Here is a 19,989-nt window from a genome sequence, read left to right as displayed (position 1 = left end):
TTTCTTAAAATGTGCTTGAAAAGTGCTTATAGGTGCTTATTTTTTTTAACTAAAATGTGGCTATGAACCCTGATTAAACTAAACAGTTGACTGTGTTATCCTATCCATAACAAACCTATAAATCAATGAATGTTGGCTATTGGGGGCAAAATGGGAAATCACAAGACATTTAAATGAAACACAGGCATAACAAAGATTAAAAATTAGTCTGTTGACGTAATTTCATCAGTGTTATTTCCAACACATGGAATTTTTGAAATTAAATGGATTTGCATATATTGAGCTGAAGAGATGTTAGGCTTGCTGTCTGGTTTAAAACTGCTTTCTTCGAAATTAGTGACAGAATATTGATCGCCATCGTGTATAATGTTTTGTAAAATATGATGCATTAAGCTATATATCTGTGAAATTCTTGAGAACTTTGAGCTATTAAAATATTTGATAAGTTACTAATTTCTTTTATGTTAACCCATGTGAATTTATTTTACAGGAAATGGCCATGTCCTGTACTCCTGAAGCAGCCAGACATAAACAAACTTGGTTTCAATGTGTGGGATCCTAGAGTAAGTATTTTTAATTTTGATTTTGTTGGGAGTACAAATAAGTCTTCACCATTTGAGAAAGAATGGCACCACCAATAAGTTTTTGTTAAAATTGTCGGATTTAAAACATCATATAATATAACCCTGAAATATTAGCGATTTTATATCAGCTTGATATATATATATATATATTTGTGCCAAAATTTTGATGTTTGAGCCTGAGCATCATTCACAGGAACCTTTGATTTATTTCTCTAATTGAAGAAATTAATAGCTGAGGCGCATTGATTGCTTATAGAAGCATATGATGAGGCTGCTTTAAGTGACAGAAGTTGTCGTGAGAGGTTTCAAATGTTTAAGAATGGTGAATTTGATGTCAAAAACAAAGAGCAGAGTAGAAGGATGAAAATGTATGAAAACCCGGAATTAGAAGCATTATTGGAAGAAAATTCATGCCAAATGCAAGAAGAACTTGCACTTACATTCGGAGTGACTCAGCAAGCAATGTCACATCATTTAAAATAATTGGGAATGATTCAAAAGCAAGGAAATTGGGTTCCGTATGAACTGAAGATGAGAACATTGAATGCTAATTTTTTACATGTGAATTGCTGTTTGCCAGATTAAATGAAAGGTGTTTTTTACACCGTATAGTCACTAGTGATGAAAAATGAATCCACTATGGTACCCCAAAGAAGAAATCATGGGGACCACCTGGCCATGAATCAACATTGACAGTCAAGCTGAATGTTCATGGGAAAAATGTCATGTTGTGTACATGGTGGTATCAACTTAGTGTCATGTATTATGAATTGCTTAAACCAAAGAAAATGATTACTGGTGCTATCTACCAGACACAGCTGATGAGAGTCAGCCGAGCACTCAAATATGTGCCCACTATTACTTCAGACATGATAAAGTTATTCTGCTGCATGATAATGCTCATCCACATGTTGTCTTGCTGGCCAAATTTGTCATGTCTGTATGGAGATGGTTTATTATTAAATTATTCGCACCCAGAAATGATATTTCTATCATTTGAAATCACTTTTTCCGTCCTGTAGAATCCATGAAAAGTAAGTGTGTTTTATCAGTGAACTACAATTTCTTGCTAGCATTAAGCATGATATCATATTCCAGTTTTGTTATGAGCATTAGGTGCTGCTGCTTGCCACGCAATGTGTATTAGTTAGTGAGTGCAAAGTTAGAGAGCATTGTTCTTTGCATTATTTCATCACTAAATTTGATGTAAAAATTATTTGTGATTTATCACTAAATTTTAAATGTTTTAAATTTTGCAAGCTTTTTATTGTGAATTGAAATTCTACTTTTTGAAAATCATTGCAGATGACTTTCATTGCATTGTTTTGTTGAGCGAAGATCAACAATTTGCAGTATGTGCATTTTGTTGTCATGATTTTTTTATTTCACATTGTAAAAAGGGTTGAAATTCCTAAACATGTGTTTACACAAATACACATAAAAGCATTTTAGGCCAGAAGTAGGTTTAATGGTGAATGCCATGAATAAAATTACAATACTAAACAAAATCTGAGATCTGGAATCACCAAATTGAGATTTTTGAAATTTCCAGATTTCAGATCATCATTTTAAATTAAGTGAAATGGCATGTAGTCATGGCAACATTAACCTTCCTCCCAGAATAAATGTAAGAAATGTCGATACTAAAACTATTACTACTTAGTGCACAGGCAAAAATTTTTTAATTTAGAGAAGAAACAACAAGTTAAAAATACAAAATTTTTAGAATTTAGGAGAGGCAATGGGTAGTAGAATTTAGGGACAGTAAAACATTTTGAGGTACTTTTCCATTTTGCCAGCGCAAATCTCGCGAAGCAGACTTTATTGGCGACAACACAGATCATACACATATAAAATGTGAACAAATGTTGGTTCTAAGAATTTTTATTTTGAGGGCATGAAAATTTTAATATCGTTTAAATTTGATAAAAAGCCAATAAGTAAAGACAATAAATTTATAAAAAGTCATTAATGTAAGAATTTACTATGCTTTCATGGTACAACATCCTGATTCACGTGACCCCAAGGGATCTCATCTCACGTAAACTACGCTACAAAAATCTAATTCTCTCAGTAATTATCTACATTAATTTCAAGTTAAATCTTAATTTGGAATACAAGTTTAAATGCAAGAATTATTTCAATTCATACGAATAGCTTACTCAGAAATTATGTAAAACCGCAATGCTTTATTTCACTAGTGCATTCTCATTAGATTTGCTTTAGGGCATAAAACTAAACTATCTGGTAAAAATTCTATGTAATTTTATGCCAGTGTTGAAAGAAACAATCAATCTGATAAGAAATGGCTGCAACTTGTTTTGAAAATAAGGTGTAAAAGGTTACCAGCAAGGATATTCCGTTTGGCATCAGTTGTAAAAAAATCCGGCAAAACGGAAAAGTACCCATTTTGAATTTAGGGAGCTACCAGGCAACAGAATTTAGACCCTCGTTTTTAGATTCCACCAAGAGGCGAATTATATATTGCTAAGCCTGCCCCCCCACACACACACAACCACTCAAGGAGCAGATGTGATATGCATTCCAGTATCAATATAATATGAATTAATATACAGTCAAAAGTCGTTAATCTGGACGCGTCGAAACTTCGCCGATTCCGGATTATCGATTTTTCCGGATTATAGATCATCAGTTTAAATCTGGTAAGATGGCATGCAGAAATTACAAAATTAAAAATATGAAACCGTAATTTATGAAATAAAGAACAATTATGATCTAAAGGGTATCAAAATTTACAAAAAGAAAAAGCTTAATATTTATTTGTTTACTTTATTAAACATTTCTTTTAATGTAAGTTGCTTAAGTTGCTTCGTTTCATGTGATAATACTTTCTCTTTAATTCTATTAAACAGACATAATTTCTTGTTTAGTAACAAAGTTCCGCTGTTCAAGTCCTATAATTGCTGTGTCGAGAATACCGACTAATTTGTCAATCGAAATTTTTTCATTTTCAATAACCTCTGTTTCACTTTCTTCACTATCGGAAGCGAATTATAATGACGAGGAACTTGATTTAAATCATATCAAAGATGGAGTACATCTAGATGAAATACTACATTTAGTAAGGAATTATAAGCCAAATAAAATAAAAACATCTGCTCTGAAGATAAGGATAGTGCTAACAGATCAACAGAGTTGCCAACTCTCCCGATTTAGGCGGGAGACTCCCGATTTTCGACCGCTCTCCCGCCAACCCGATTTACAACATATTTCTCCCGACTTTTTCTTATTCTTAATATTTCTCACGATTTTTATGCAACTTGGCTTAATACTTTGTTATATGAATAAAAAAAGTGCTTTTGGACGTCTGAAAGCAATTGAATTTTCTCTACATTATATCTAAAACAAAACCTTGCGAATCAGATAGCTTCTGCTTTGTGAGTGAGAGCATTATATGTATCCAGAAACGTCATTCTCCAGTTCTCCAATAGGCTTCGAGCTCCACTGCGTGTCAGCTGGCATATATTAGCCAATGAGGACAAAGCAAGTTGTTATTTGGACGTTCTTTTTAGTTATTTCGTTCATTTTGTCCTGAGTTGTGTGAGTACGCGTGGCTTAGGGAAATAGTTTTAGAAATTATCATCTTTTGTTACGTCTGCGAGAAAGGTGAAATACTCGTGTACGTTTCAAAAATCGTACACAGTTGACTTTCCTTCCATTATTTCCTCAAGGAAATGTAATAAATTTGCGATGTGTACCGCCTGTCTTTGCGATTTTTCGATTTCGTATGTTGGAAGGGCGGATGTTCTCAAACATGTGCGTACACAAAAACACAAGGATAACATGAGTTGTTTTGAAAAAAACGAAAAATTAAATTTTTCTTCGGAAACAAAGGACCAAAAAGTTATTAATGCAGAATGTCTGTTCTCTGCCTTTTTACTGGAGCACAACCTGCTACTGAATGCATCGGATCACGCTGCAGCTTTATTTAGAAAAATGTTTCCCGATAGTGAAATCGCCAAGAAATACTCAAGGTGCAAGAATCAAAACAGATGCAATTGTTAAAGAAATGGGTTTGAAAAATAAATCTTCAGTTATTGATTGCATTAAAACAGCTCCGGTCTGCCTCTCTACTGATGGAAGCAATAATACCGATTCAAAACTGTATCCAATTGTTGTTTCTTTTTTTGATCCAGAGTCTTCAGAAATTAAGTGCAGTTTACTTTATGTTCCCACTTTATAAGGACATTTGACAGGCTTTAATATAGCACAGCTAATTATTAAAACTTTAAAAGAAAACTGCAGGCACTCTGGATAATTGCTTAGCACTTGGTGCCGATAATGCACCAGTATTGGTAGGCTTGGAAGGCTGGTGTTGGAGGCATCTTAAGAAAGGAAAATTCAGATTATGAGGTGCACCTGTCACCTCTTAAATTTAGCAGCTGAAAAAGGGGCAACTTCTTTACCAATAAATGTGGATGAACACATTGTTGATATTTATTATTATCTTGAAAGGAGTTCTAAAAGGAAGGAAAAATTAAAACAGTTCCAACAGCTGCATAACAGCAGTTTACAATTAGAAAACTTGGATGAAGTTATAAAATCAGCTACGATTGACACCCAGTGGAGTTTAATTGCAAAACTGAAAGATGCTGATGGAATTTTAAAATATAGTGAACTGTCTAGAATTGTGTTGGTCATCTTGACAGTTCCCTATAGTAATGCAGAGTATGAGAGGATTCTCAGTGTTGTTGCGAAAATGAGGACTAAATTTAGATCTAATATTAGAGATGGCACATTAGAAAAACTTTTATCAGCGAAAGCAGGCCTACGTGGCAATTGTGAACACAATGATAAAGTTTCTTTCTTAAAGAAAGCAAAATCTGCCACTGTTTATAACATTTGTACGAAAACTGATTAAAGAGTCTTTTTTTTTTTTTTTTTTTTTTTTTCCCTTAAACGATGCGTGTAGTAAAAATTTTTTTATGTGTAAGGTATTTTGTGTTGCTTGCATTTAAGAATTAGTTACTACTTAAAGTTCATTCATTATTAAAAACTATATTTTTATCATTTAAAAAGTCTTTTTAACATTGTGAAAAATCTCCTGATTTCTTAAAAAAATCTCCTGATTTTTGAGTGTCATAGGTTGGCAAGTATGGATCAACTTCCAATTCATTGTGCGCTGCGTCGTTTCCCTCCCCCCGCAGAGCAGCGTGAAATTGATAAACATATTTCGGAATGATTAGATAATCAAAGGATATGCCTTTATCCATTTTTGCAGCAATTCCACTTTCTGTTTAATGGACTTCGAAACATGCTTTCGCTAAATATATATCGGAAATTCTATTTGACATAATCGAAAGTTCAAGCTTACTTTTATAAAATTGCTCTAACAGTCTGCAAAAAATAATAAGCCGGATCCAATTCGAAGATTAAGGAACAACGCAATCTGCAACATTAACTGAATTAGATAATTTTAGCTTAGCTTATACTATCCGTTATATATTAAACACGCTTGCGTAAACATATTATGCGCATGCGCACACGCATATTCGCAACTGTAAAGGTGTTACACGCATGCTTAAACTCCTATGCGCATGTGTCAACGCGACGCATGTGCAAAAAGTTTGTAGCTTTGAGGTCCGGATTATAGATTATTCCGGATTATGGGTGTCCGAATTAATGACTTTTGACTGTATTAATAAATGGTATGTGTGTGTCTTTCTGGCCAGCAGGTGTTTGAAAATTAATGCTGGAATCTCTTAGTCTGGAGAAAAACTGCATTTACAGCATACTTGCTTCCTCTTGTTAAGTACTATATTCACCATTCCTAGATTTCATGCTGTGGAAGGATAGTTTTGTTTATGATATTATTTTATTAATTTACTTTTTGATTGGTGATTCGGAATTCGAACTTTGAAGCATACTTTTGTTAGAAGTTGTGCAAAAATTGGTTGGAATTTTATTTGGATATTAAAAGATCAAAATGATGATGATGATGATAATAATAATAATTCATGTAAATATTGTTGAACTATTTATATTGACACTTTCAGGTATTAATTAAGTATATTTTAAAGTCTTACATTAATTCCCCTTTTTTATATGTATATATAATTGTGTATTTTTGCAGGTAAGAAAATTCCCCTGATTCCTTGGAAAAATTATTTGAATTTTATCGGTCTTAAGTTTTGCACTTTTGTATATATAGACTTAATTTATTGCTGCTACCCTGGAATAATTAATAGTAATAGCACTGTTGAAATACATTCTTTCTGTGTAGCAGAAAATTTTATTACCATTAGGTTTTTTTTAGAAAGGGAAAAAAAGTATGTTGAAATATCATGTAATTTTATATTTTAACACAATAAAACATCAGACAAATACATATTGACTATTCCAGCCCACATTTTCTTGACAATTTTGTTGAGGGCGAGCAAAATATTTCCATTGAAATTTCAGATAGCTCTACCAAATTCTGGAAAGGTAGCTACTGCTTAAAATTCCATCCATGGCAAATTTTGACAGCTGTACTTATTATTATTAAATGCTTAGCTGCTGAACTGGAAAAAAAAAAAAAAAAGTAATGAGGAAAACTGATGCAATGAAATATCAGAAGAAAAATCTCTCTGATAAGGATTACCAAAAAATTACTGGGAATTTCATCACAAAAAATTATTGCCAAAAAAATATGAACAGATATAACCAGTAAATACCATCAGTGATTATATGCTAAGTGCAGCACCTTTACTAAACTCGATATGAGTAACGAGTAACTTTTCCTGGAGATTGAAAACGATGCCATATAAGTAATTTTATTGAAATTCATTAATTTTTTTTCTTATATCAATTTTCACTTAAATTTGGCTATTTCTTGTAGGCAAGATTTTTTTTAAATCTGACTGCATAAATATTTTATGATTGAAATGCTTGGCAATGTATCTCAGTTTTTCAGTTTTTATATCATGATTTAATGTTTCTCTTCATTCAAAAATATGAAACCAAAAATTTTTAACTCAATTGAAATCCTTATTCTTTAATGCAAAATATCAAATCTGTAATTCAAAATTTGATTATATTTTGCCATTCTTTTCAGATAAATGTGGGTGACAGATATCATCTGATGCCTATTATTACTCCAGCATATCCTCATCAGAACTCCGCTTTCAATGTAACATTTTCAACGCGAACTATCTTGGAGAATAGTTTCAAGCATGGTATGCATATTAGAATAAATTTTTGTGGCCTTTAAAAAATGTTTACTTTTTTTTACAATTAGTTTTAATATATTATTTTAACTTTGGCGAAATAATTCTATTGTTTATTTAATATTAAATTTTTTTGTTGTATTTTAGTATATGTTTCTTTGTCATATTTCATTTCGTATAATTCAGTAGGGTTAAATTTTACTTTTAAACTATGAATCAGTATTATTTGAATTTATTTTATTCTAGGTTCATCTGTTGCCAAGAATATAATATCTGGAAATTGTAAATGGGATGAGTTATTTAAATCTAGAGATTTCTTTTCAGATTATAAGTAAGTGTAATTTATTTCAGTGTCAATTTTTTTTAAAGGTAGGGGAGGATTCTAAGATAAGGTATAGGCTGATTCTTCAGTTTGCCTAGAGGGTAGACCCAGAATGTCTTGGATAATAAATAAACAACCTAAGTAAGTAGCTCAAAACTACATATAATAGAGTAGAAAGGAAAATATTTAACCCTTTGCGATCGTATGTCCACTCTCAGCCACCAAATCCTTTTTTACCGTTCCGGTCGTATGTCTGCTCTCAGCCACGACAGCAAGGAACTATACGAATCGTATACTGCATGTATTCGTGTATCAGTTTACACTTTTCCTATACGAACCTCAGTGCCTAAAGAACCTATTCATGAACCAATACGGTGCTCCATCGATTGGACTTAACGTAATCTAATCTAAACAAAAGTTATGACCCAGCGCTCGCCATGCAAGACTCAGTGGCAAGTTGGTTGTCTTTTGAACGTAATGAAATCGACAACGTTTGACAATACCTTGTAGAATTCCAAAGAATATTTTATATATTGTATTTAACAGAAATTAGACATTCTGTCTTCTTAAAATATTCCAAAATAATTCCCCAAAATTCAGCTAGAAGAGGGAACAGGACACCTATGCCACGTTTTATGTTTATCCGAAAATTGGTGGCACAACTACCAGGTGATTTTCGCGACGGAGCAGATTCAAAACCGGGAAGACCATCGACCTCCGATAACGAAGAAAGACTTGATGGAAAACTGCATATATTGCAGAATTGTGAAAATGTAAAAAGTAAAGATTGTAATGTATGTTCAAACAGAAAGATTAAAGGTGGAAGGCACCCAACCAATTATTTTTGTGATACATGCACTCGAAAACCTGGCCTGCATGTTGGAGAGTGTTTTGAAAAATATCACACGAAGGAGAATTATAAAACTTAATTTTTATACAAAAAAATATCACTAGATTTGTGTATTGAATAAAGATATATCTAAAGTTCACAAAAGAATTGCTAAATCTTGCTTATGCATCGTAAACTTGCATGTTATGTATCTCTCTTCTATCGACGGAAATTAATTCCGACCAATACGATACCCATCTCCAAATTTAATCCGACCACAAAGAGTTAGATTTATGTGTTTTGAAGCTACAAGACAGCCAGATGATATTCTTCTTATTCTGTTGAAATTTATATGGTTTTCACTGTTACTATATTTCAGTAATTTGTAATAATTTTCAAAAAATCACACGGCAAAGAAGTTAGATGCATTAAAATCATTCGTATATTTTATGTAATCGATTAAATACATATATTTATTAGAACTTCAGAAGGACAGTTAATATTAAAAAAAAATTAACTATATGACAAATGAATATATTTTGGGGGGAAAAAATTGGTACTTTACCTTGTTTTTGGCATATTTTTGACTATACATGCAACAAATGTTAACCTAGTCGTGTGCATACCATACATGTATTTGAATCATTTGGATTTACATTCTTTGTATGTAATCATTATATGGCTAAACAGTATTCACAAGCAATAAGAATGTAATTATCAGTGTAACAAGGAAATATATTTTTATCATAAATTTCTTTTAAAATACTTCTTTTATTGTTTTTTTTTATGAATGGCACTCATAAACCTTAAAATTAATCAAACAAGTATTTTTCACCAGTCTGTAAAATCACCATTGACTTGACAAATTGTCATGGGTGTTCGGACAATGAAAACATACCAAAACTTTTCACTTTAGGATTATCAAGGCTAGATATGTTATCATTGTAAATAGGAAAACATTTCTTTCTGTTAAATACTTTATTATATTTAACCATTGTGTAAATTTTTGATGAGAAGCTAAAGATAAAATATGTTATAATGATTAAGGAGTGTGTGTGATTATGGCAAAGCCTCGAGGGCTATCTGCCTAAGGGGAGGGATGCCTTCGTGGAGGACTTTGTAAGGGAAACTGGCTCGTATACACGTTACACATGGGGAAAACCATATAATGATTTAGAAAAGTCTGGTTGTTAGTTTTATTGATACATTAATTATTCAGAAAAATAAAATCATTTGTCAAAAGTATATATTTCTTTGAAATATCATGGTTTTGTGTTACAGGCATTTTATAATGGTAACAGCCTCTGCCTGCACCAAAGAAGACTATTTGATATGGTAAGTAAAATTTTCGTCTATGTTCATGTATTTTAATGTATGTTGAATTGTTAATTTAGCTTAACATGTAATGCTACTCTTATATTTGTATCTTCTTAATGTAAAGATAGCATGAACAATTATTGATTACATTTTTCTTTCCTTCAGGAGTGGATTAGTAGAGTCAAAGATAAGAATTTTGATATCTCAGGTAGAGAGACAACCATACGTAAATTTTGTTCATGTGAATCCAGAAACATTTACGAATTTCAAAGCGGAACCGTAAGTACAGTTTTTCTTATGTATAACATAGCATTTATCATGGAATATTTAAAAGGCTGATTAAAGGAATTTAATGAGTAGAATTTAGGAGTAAATATTTCCCCGTAATACTTAGCACTTAAATGTACTTATATTTATGTTTTTCAAAAGTTAAAATGTTTCAAAAATAAAAAGTTTTCTCTTATGTTATCCTAAAGGAAGGGGAAAAATCATCAAAGTGCTGAGTGTTTCATAATTTTTACTTAAGTTTTATGGTCGTTGTACTTTCAGTTACAGATCAAATTTTAAACCAGCATATGACATATAAAGTGTGACACAATTATAACTTGAAAACTAGCCGTAATAGCAGAATTATGTTTATGATAAATTTTAATCAAAACTTTGCTGATTCAGTCAATATGGTTTTGATTAAAATCTACGCCAAACATAAGGTTCATAAGGTGCTGTTTTGCCTAATTTTTAAGTTTTACAGTTGCATGTTTCTGTTCTCTCTTGGAATTCTCAATTCTTTAAAACTTTTTTAACAACAGGTGTTGCATATGTTACATAGATGATATTTAGTTTCTAATTTACTATAAATGTCAATTCTTATGATAGGGTTTTTTATTATTATTTTGTGTTGAGGAGAATTCTTTTTATATTGTTAGTATTTTAAACAAAATTTAATAAATTAAAATCTTTCATTTTTATTATAAAATTTTCCCAATTGAACTGTTTCAATAGCAGCATATATATATATGTGTGTGTGTGGCTATTATTTTTTTATTTCTTTAACACCTCAAAAATATTTCATAATGTCATGTAATATATTTGTTAAAAATAATATTACATCTATATCCGCTTTTTAGAGTATAGTTAGTTAATATTCAGTTATTTAGATACATTAGCTGCTGATGCATCCAGCTACCTGAATAGTTAATAGAATACATATATAAATTCTCCCTAAAGAGTCGGTGTTATTTCATTATCTTTTGTTCAATTTTAAATAATTTTCTTTATATGGCTTTAATTATCATTAACAAATTTTGTTACAATTTATGCATATCCACTACGATTGGCCATTGCTAGTAAAGAAATTTTTCCATGCCAATTTGAATTTTACTATTCATAAAAAAAAATTTAAACTTTTTAAATTAAAAAAAATTAATATTACTTAAAAATTACGAATTTGTAATTTATTTAGGCTTCAAATAGTTAAATATAAGAATTTTAATAGGACTATTCCCCTATAATTTTAATTATATATGTATAATAATTTTAATGAATTCAACTAATTTAATGTAATTTAACTGAACTACATCTGCATTTAATTTGCTTACTTTATTAGTAACAGAAAAATTTGAAAAGAAATATAGCTTACCGATAGGGTAATGGAAGATAAAAATATTTTAATGTGGGTAATGGCAACGCAAGTTTTCTGATAAAATGTGAAACCTAAAAATCTTAAAGCTTCCCAGAGTGACTTTTATATTGCTAGGTTTTTTAATCTGAAGTTCCATGTATGTTCACAAAATATGAAATAAATAAAATGCAAATCCAAAATTCGAACTTCGAAGTTCACATGTCTAGGTGAAGACTGTATGTTCAAAATTTGGTGACTCTAAAGGTGTCACAGGTTTTCCACCATGCAAGGACTGTACATACATACAAATTCTTCATTATTTAATAGTACAGGTAAAGCCCATCTGGACATAGTGCCACTGGCTGCTGAAAAGCAATGTTGCATTCAGTTAAGCCTAAAATTGTTTCCTCTGGTTAACTAAAGGTTAAATTTGAATGCATGTGACAGTATCCTAACTAATATAAGCAGCTTTTTAGGTTAATATATGATATGTGTATTTGGATATTAATAAAAATGTTTTATGACTTAAAAATAATTTTTGAGAAATCATTCATTCTGTGGTTTTAAAAACATTACATTTCTGTGAACTGTACTATTTTTATTTTATTACTTTTACTCTAAGTTTCTTCTTATGTGTGCATGTAGTGGTACAAAAGTTTTTAATTCTAAACAGGATTTATATATATAAAAAGCATGATAGTTTTAAAAATAAATTTTCGTTAGAGATATACTTTAGCTTACTGTATTTCTTCGACGATTAGACACACTATTACCCCCATATAAATGTTCCCAAAAAGTATATATATGTATATGTACTTTTATATATATAATTTATTTAGTAGTGGATTCTTGAGTAAATTATCTCCTTTGAGAAAGTTAGAATTGTAGTTGAAGGAAGTAACGTGGAAGCATTTAAAAATGAATCGTGAAAAATTTTTTAGAAGGTACATCAAATAGGAATCATGAAAACATTATAATTGGAAACTTTTAAAAATGAAAATTAATCAACAAACCAAGTAATTATCGTCATTGATCGGAAATTGGTTGACTTTTCAAAGGGAACAAGCCAACACTCCGATCAATTAACAATAATTAATAAATGTGAAGGTATTTCATCTTTTACTCAAGCAAGAATTATGATATCAAACTGGTAAGTTGAGTTTAAGCCAATTAGATTTTAAGCGAGATGAATTTCAGTTAAGGTACTTTATAGAATTCATTATGAATGTGGCAGTTCTGTTTAGCTTATAAATTAAAAAAAATTTTTAAATGCTTCTGAGTTGCTTCTTTCAACTAAAAATAAAAAGAGAGGAAATGTAGATGTTGTTATATATTTCTCATTTTGTCAGCTAGATTGTCATATATTTCAAATATTTTATTTTGTCTGGCATTTACAATTTTAAAAAATATTATTTCAGAAGCAGTTACTCATCTGCCTGGTTCATGGGCTTGCAGTTCTCCCAAACCGAGAAAATAAAATTAAATCTGACACCTGAAGTTCAGGTTTTCACCAATACAAGTAAGTCTGTCCTTTATTTAAATTTGTATTTACTTGTGTAGAAATAATTTCTGTAAAATATAATTCTTTATCTGAATTTGTGAATATTTATTGTTTTTATTTTACTGAAGAAAATGTATAAAAAATAAATCTTAACAATGCATACTGTTTCATTTGAAAATCTCTTAAAATTATGTGTAAAATACACCGTTAATTTGGGTTAGTCGAATTTTCTATGAAATTAAAGTTTAATTACAGATAATAAAGTAAACTACATACATACATAGGTATGTATACAAGATGAATCTGAACAAGGGAGTGAAACTTTATGGGGTGATAGAATGCAGCTATATGAGCAATATTTGTCATAGGATGTATGGTCGGAATGCAAACGGTGAGAAGTTAAAAGGTATTTTTCATTGAAACATTTAAAGAATCAACAACAAGAATGAGAGGAAGTACTTCAGAAAACATTTTATTAGCAGGAATGTAGTTAATGCACATGTTCAAAAAAATTGCTCAAAAGTCTTTTCGCGAGTTGCAATGTAGGTATAATATGAAACTGACGCACATTTGTGAAGACACCAGGCATTTTCCAAGTATCGCTGGCAACAACTGCAAATTCGATGATTAGATCCAAATTCGTTTTCAACAGAGCATTCACAGATTAGGCTTTTCATGTGGTCCCACAGGAAAACATCCAAACACGAGAGATCCGGTGATCTTGGTGGCCAAGCTATGGGACCACCTCGACCAATCCCTTGTCCTGGAAATTTCATGGTTTGTATAACCAGCCATCATTTTGGCAATCTATGGTAGAAAATGCCGTTGGGTGTGGGGACCGACTCTTTTCATACCAATTACAATGCCACCTAGCAGCTCGCCATTTGCGTTCTGCCCAGACATTGCTTGCATAGCTGCATTCTGTCACAGTGCAAAATTTTGCTCCCTTGTCCAGATTCACCTTGTATATACACATGTATATGCAGTACAAAGTTTCAAATCCAGACATCCAGTGTTAATATTACCAACACTTCTTTTTTAATGCTGTATGCTTGCACATTTAATACTTTTTCGTAACAAAATATGAAGAATCCTAACTCTTAATTTCACTTAATGACTGATGCCAACCTGGTGAATCATTTTTGCTTTCATCCCTCCATGACTTTCAACACACTGCAGCTTAAAAAATGACTCAGGATGTCTAAGCATTTTTTTTTTTTAATGTTAGTCATTGAATACAGAGTATTGGAACCATTTATATATGTTGACATGCTTGGCAATGATTACAGACATTTAGCTAACTCTGCTTCAAAGTATTGAGTGTATTGACAGGGGGAAATTCAACAGATATTTCTTTCCACATGCAAAAAATAGATTTTGTAAATACTGACACGTATAGGCCAAAAATTACATTTAGTACTTTTTGAATTCAGAATAACTGATTTATTATTCAGATTAGTCCAGGGCCATTGCCTAGAGCTGTTAATTCATCAGGTGATAGATACAAGACAAAATTTAGTGGAACAACATGTCTTTAGTCGTCAATCTCATGATACGTCTTCAATAGTGTGTAGTGAACTCTAGCTAAACTTTCTGATGATAGCCAAGAATTTGAAGGTGTTCAGATATTGCAAACAAAAAGTGAAATTTTCCAATTAAGGGAATTTTTCAAGAATTGGGGAGGCATGGTAATATATAAAGATGATTATAAGCAGAAGGTTTATATTGTGATAATTATGTCCCAATCATCAATCAACTAACAGACGGCAAAATCTGTAGTATGGTTCTAAATCCAGAAAGTATTCCTATCATTTGTGAAGAAAGTGACAGAGAGGTTGTTGAGGGTGAAAAAATTCCAAGTGACAATTTAGTGGGAATTCTCAACATGGCAATTACAGAACTCGAAGAAAAGCAAACTAATAAATATTGAGTTTTTTTTTAAATACTCGAAAGATCTGCTTTATCTCATAAATAAATGTTTTTAATTTTGAAATTTCTATATGTCATCGTACTAGTGTTAAATTTATGAACTATCTTTAAAAATTCCAAATCCAGAATCGACTAAATCCTGACGATTTCGGATCTGGGACTTTGTGCCATTTGTGTGAGATAACAAAATAGTAGATTTAATTGCAATAGTCCTATATTATTAATTTAATTATTTCCCCTTTTTGTCCTAAAAATAGTAACTGCTTATAATAAACCTATAAACTTTCTTAAACTGCATCACACTAAAGTAATCCATGTCATAAGATTTTACATATCACTGCTGATGCAAATTCTGATATAAATGCTTTAGCCAATCAACATGAAAGAAAACAAAACCATTTTGGGAATCGTAACTTTTTTTGCTTCTCAAAACTTTCTTTTTGAATGCATTACATTCCTGCTCTTTCTTGATTCCAGCTAAGACATCACCTCTCACCTTTCTATTTCAGCCATCAAATTTAAAGAGGAATGAAAGTAGAAGTGAAACATATATGCAAGTAAGTTTAAATTATATAATATAAAATAAATTATTTTTTAAATTTATTTTCTGAATTCATATATGGAGTAAGAGTTATTTATCTACCACTTAGTGTTTTTATTTATATTTTTAGAAAGGATCTGCACATGTATATTTCTGGAGAAAGATTAAGTAAAAAACGTAAAAGGAAATAAAGAGTTGTAAGTATTTCTTCTTCTTCTTTTTTTTTTTTTTTTTTTTCCCAAAATATAATATGCACATTCTATAAAAAATCTGATATATTTTTATGTAAATATGTTGCGGAGTTCATAAAAATTTCGATAGTACTTAAGTGAAACTTTAGCATTTAAATACAAGTTTTGTGTGAGCTTAATAAATTTTAATTTAATACTTTTGCAAAGTTAAATTTTTTCTAAATATTGGGCAAAAATTTGATGGTGGTATCATATGCCATCTTGAACTTGATAAACATTACTTGATAGCATTGAGGTAACAGAGAAACTTGTTAAATGTTATGAAGCTCTAAGCATCAAAATATGTAACACATTTATTTTAATACTGTTTTGTATTGATAAGTGTGAAAATATTTTGTACTATTTTTCTTCTAAATTAAAGTGTTTTTAGTATTTAGTCCTATATAACTAAAATTCATATATATATCTGTGTAAAGTTAGATTATAGTTTACACACTTTTTGTCAGTCCTAACCAGCACATTCATTACTTTCGGGTATTACTGTTATAAGAAACTTCAATGCAAACATTAATATTCATAATAATGATCTAATAATTATAAATAATGCTAAATAATAGATAATACTTACCTAATAATAGTAGTAATTTTTTACAGACACAACTTGTGCAGTGTTTGGAATGAGTGATACTGTAAGAAAAATAATAAGACTGCAATTTTATTTAGTAGAATAAAAATACCTAATCCTTTATGCAATGACATGAAATAGAAAACTTATTCCGTAAACTTCTGTACGATTGTTTAAGCAAATATTCGCAAATATGTTCAGTAGTTTCATGACAGTATGCATAGAAGTTTTGACCAGTATAACAACATCAGCTCTCTATGTGTATTAAAACTTACTCTTCATTTATTGATATATTTATATTACTTTGAATATCTTACTAAGTTGCTAAATTTGTTTTACATATTAACTTATCAAGCAGCATTTAATTGGGAATTTTACTTACTATCTGTGAACTCATTTCTGCTTAGAAGTTTTTGTTTCACTCTCTAAAATGTTGTATATAGGCAGATTTCATAGATTCAATTTATTTCACATTACAAGTTCTCTTTTGTGTCATCTTTTGGAAACTGGCAAGCAATAACATAGAGTTTTCTAACATAACTGGTTTTACAAATTGGCACAGAGCAATGATTAGGCATTTATTTGTAACGTAATATATTGATAAAATTAACATATAACAAGAAAGTACTTACACCTCTTAATTAATTATAAAAATGGTTAAGTCGAAACAATGAGTAGAAAAGATGACTCATTCTCGGGTCATTTGAGAGTAATCATAGCCTTCACGTCAAGAAGCTAATGATCCTGTCCATAAACTTGTGACTCTTCACCAACTTTTATAGTATTTCGAAAGTCAGGGTTGCCATTTGCACATGGCATCATGATTTGTACAAGTTTTTGCTTCTACTGTAACATTAGTAGACATGAAATCTACTCATGTTCATCACTTCTGGCTTTTCTCACTTAAGATATTCAAGCCTTTAAATTATCTGTTGCCACTTACTACCATTTAGTGTTTTTCAGTTTCACAAATGAAAATTATATTTTGGAACTATGAATGATTCACTGATTTCTGTGGGGGGAAATAAATTAAGTGCCTTACTTAAGTTGTATTTTATGTTTCTTATAATGTTAGAAACTTACTGAATTAATTTATATGTTTTTTAGTTGGATGATTCTTCTTATTCTCCCTTCATGGTTCAACAACAGTGAGCAGCTAGTCTAAAGAATATGAACTTCATTGTGAATAATAATGAGCATACTGTGGATGCTTATTTAAAAAAAAATAGTTTTCACAAGATTAACAGCGAATTTAAAATTCCATATTATAAATTTGTATAATTGTTTCATACTGTAATTTTTAGCAGAGTATTAAAGTATTTTAGAACTTCAGTTTATCTGTTTCAAATATTTTAATTTTTTTTTAACGTAGATTACTTTATGTTATGAGAGGTATTCATATAGAAAGAATATATTTTTTTATTGTAGGCTGACTGCAAATAACTTTAAAAGAAATTTTATTTTAAATTAGGAAAGCTGTACATATTTTTTATAACATCATGATATGCAAGCATCTTATTTGCATATTTTCTGTGGCACTTTGTAGTAAACAGCATGGTGAAACAGCAGCTTTGTAGCATGATTTAATATTTGTCACTTTGAGTCAGTGTTCAAAAACCTTTTGCAGTTTGTCCCAATCAGTACGTTGTGGCCCTAGTCAAATGCTTTGTGGTTATGAGTGTAGTCTTATCAGATGTGAACTTAAATTATTTTCTTCTTCATATTGTACAAAAGTACTATAATACAAGTTCTTCATGTCATATGCAAAGTGTATCCTCTCATATTCGTGTCCTATATATTCCAGGAAAAGTTCCCCTCTGAGGGAGAATTTCACAGAGAATGAAATCAAACTTTTATTTATCTGTTAAGTGCTTAGTTTTATTTTTTTAATATAAAAAGGTACATTTATTCAAGTTTTGGTATTTATCAACATTTTCTATACTTTTTTTTGTTTAATTTATAAAATACATTAAAAAATAATCCAAATGTAGATAAGTGACTATGTATTTTCGAGTTTGAGAAAGGGGAAATTTAATTTAGTAGTAGTAAAAGGGGTGCATGGAGCAAAAAGGCTGAGAACCACCCCTGAATACCAACCACATTTACTTAAAAATAAGACCTCTTTGAATGTAAGAACTTTCTAACATTTTATAATGGATGTCAAGAAATAAAAAAGTGAATGAATAATTATTTTCTCTTGCAGTAATTTCAAGAAAAATAACCTTAAATGATCGTCCTTCAATCAGAATTTCCTTAAAATAACTGTACTTTTAGGCTGTGGGCGAAGTTAAGCAATAGTTGTGACACATTGCTATCTAATATTTAGTTTCAGGTACAATGGGATGGTGGATGCAAGGCTAAAATGAAATTATTTAAAATAATGAACAAATTAAATTATGAGACACAAATTATGCCAGCAGTCGCACATTATTTTCATGTTTTTTCACATTAGCTCATCTTCTAGGAGCTTTCAAAGAAGTAGGCGCTCAATCCCGGAATGAATTCTATTGTTTGCTGGAAGAGTCCAAGATTTATATGTATGGTACGTGAAAGTAGGGATGAGCTAAGAGAAAGGAAAAGGGATTTTGAGTATAGGGAATTTCAGTCGTTCTGGGATTGAGCGCCTACTATGAACGGGCTTCTGCTTTGTGAGGGTAGCTAGCATTTCGTTAGTAAGTGTATTATTTATTATTCTTATTGATTGTCTGCCCTCCCCTTTTTTTAAACGGTTACAATTTTCTACAATACCTTAAATAAGTAAAATCTTTACAGTTACATATTGTAACTTCATGTATTACTCTGTTACTTTACCGTAATAAGAGTTCTAATAAATATTAAATTTCGTTGGAATAAACAAAATTATGTAATTTCGCCAAAACGTTATGCCTTTAAGCAAATTTTAAATAAGCATACAATTTTACATTGCAAACACGTATTTCTCTACAAAATAATTTTTTTTGTTTCATAAATTGATAAAAATTAATCTGTCCATAAACAAAATGTTCAATAAAACATGGAGCATAAAAATAAGCAGTGAAATTCCTTCCACGGTTTGGGAATAAGTCAGCGAGCGTATCCCTTTTTTCCCTAGTATCCACTGAAAGCCATTCCACAATCTAATTATTATTTCCATTCGAAACCATTCCGGAACATTTGCTTTCTATTCCTCTCACCTGCGTATATTGAAATTGCCCAGCTAACAATAGCAGGCGTTCCGAGATTGACGGTGTAGTCTTTTAAGAAGTCAATTTTCCATAGATACAACTTTTACTTGTTTGACAGCTGCACTACCATGTTGTGGAGATTCATGCTGTGCAAGGAAGCAGCAGCACAGGTTGGAATACAAATGAAGCAATTCAA

At 30.7% G+C, this 19,989-nt stretch overlaps 1 protein-coding gene across 7 annotated transcripts in view; it reads left to right on the top strand.

The window, feature by feature from the left end:
• LOC118193788 (poly(A) polymerase alpha-like) overlaps nucleotides 1-17,961 on the top strand; it is a 91,528-nt gene extending 73,567 nt beyond the window's left edge. For all 7 annotated transcript variants that reach the window (XM_085812082.1, XM_085812077.1, XM_085812076.1 and 4 more), the window contains 9 exons: nucleotides 491-563; nucleotides 7,642-7,762; nucleotides 8,000-8,084; nucleotides 10,186-10,239; nucleotides 10,387-10,500; nucleotides 13,261-13,361; nucleotides 15,782-15,829; nucleotides 15,944-16,010; nucleotides 17,737-17,961. In XM_085812082.1, coding sequence (XP_085668208.1) covers nucleotides 491-563; nucleotides 7,642-7,762; nucleotides 8,000-8,084; nucleotides 10,186-10,239; nucleotides 10,387-10,500; nucleotides 13,261-13,361; nucleotides 15,782-15,804 — 571 coding nt within the window. In that variant the 3' untranslated portion in view covers nucleotides 15,805-15,829; nucleotides 15,944-16,010; nucleotides 17,737-17,961. The remainder of the gene's footprint in view (nucleotides 1-490; nucleotides 564-7,641; nucleotides 7,763-7,999; nucleotides 8,085-10,185; nucleotides 10,240-10,386; nucleotides 10,501-13,260; nucleotides 13,362-15,781; nucleotides 15,830-15,943; nucleotides 16,011-17,736) is intronic.
• Nucleotides 17,962-19,989: the final 2,028 nt, after the last annotated feature.

This window comes from Stegodyphus dumicola, chromosome 2 (assembly GCF_044657685.1).
Source record: "Stegodyphus dumicola isolate Sdum_Otavi_A_Nest chromosome 2, ASM4465768v1".
NCBI classification, from domain to species: domain Eukaryota; kingdom Metazoa; phylum Arthropoda; class Arachnida; order Araneae; family Eresidae; genus Stegodyphus; species Stegodyphus dumicola.
Note: the sequence above shows the minus strand (reverse complement) of the source record. Positions and strands in the feature narration are given on the sequence as shown.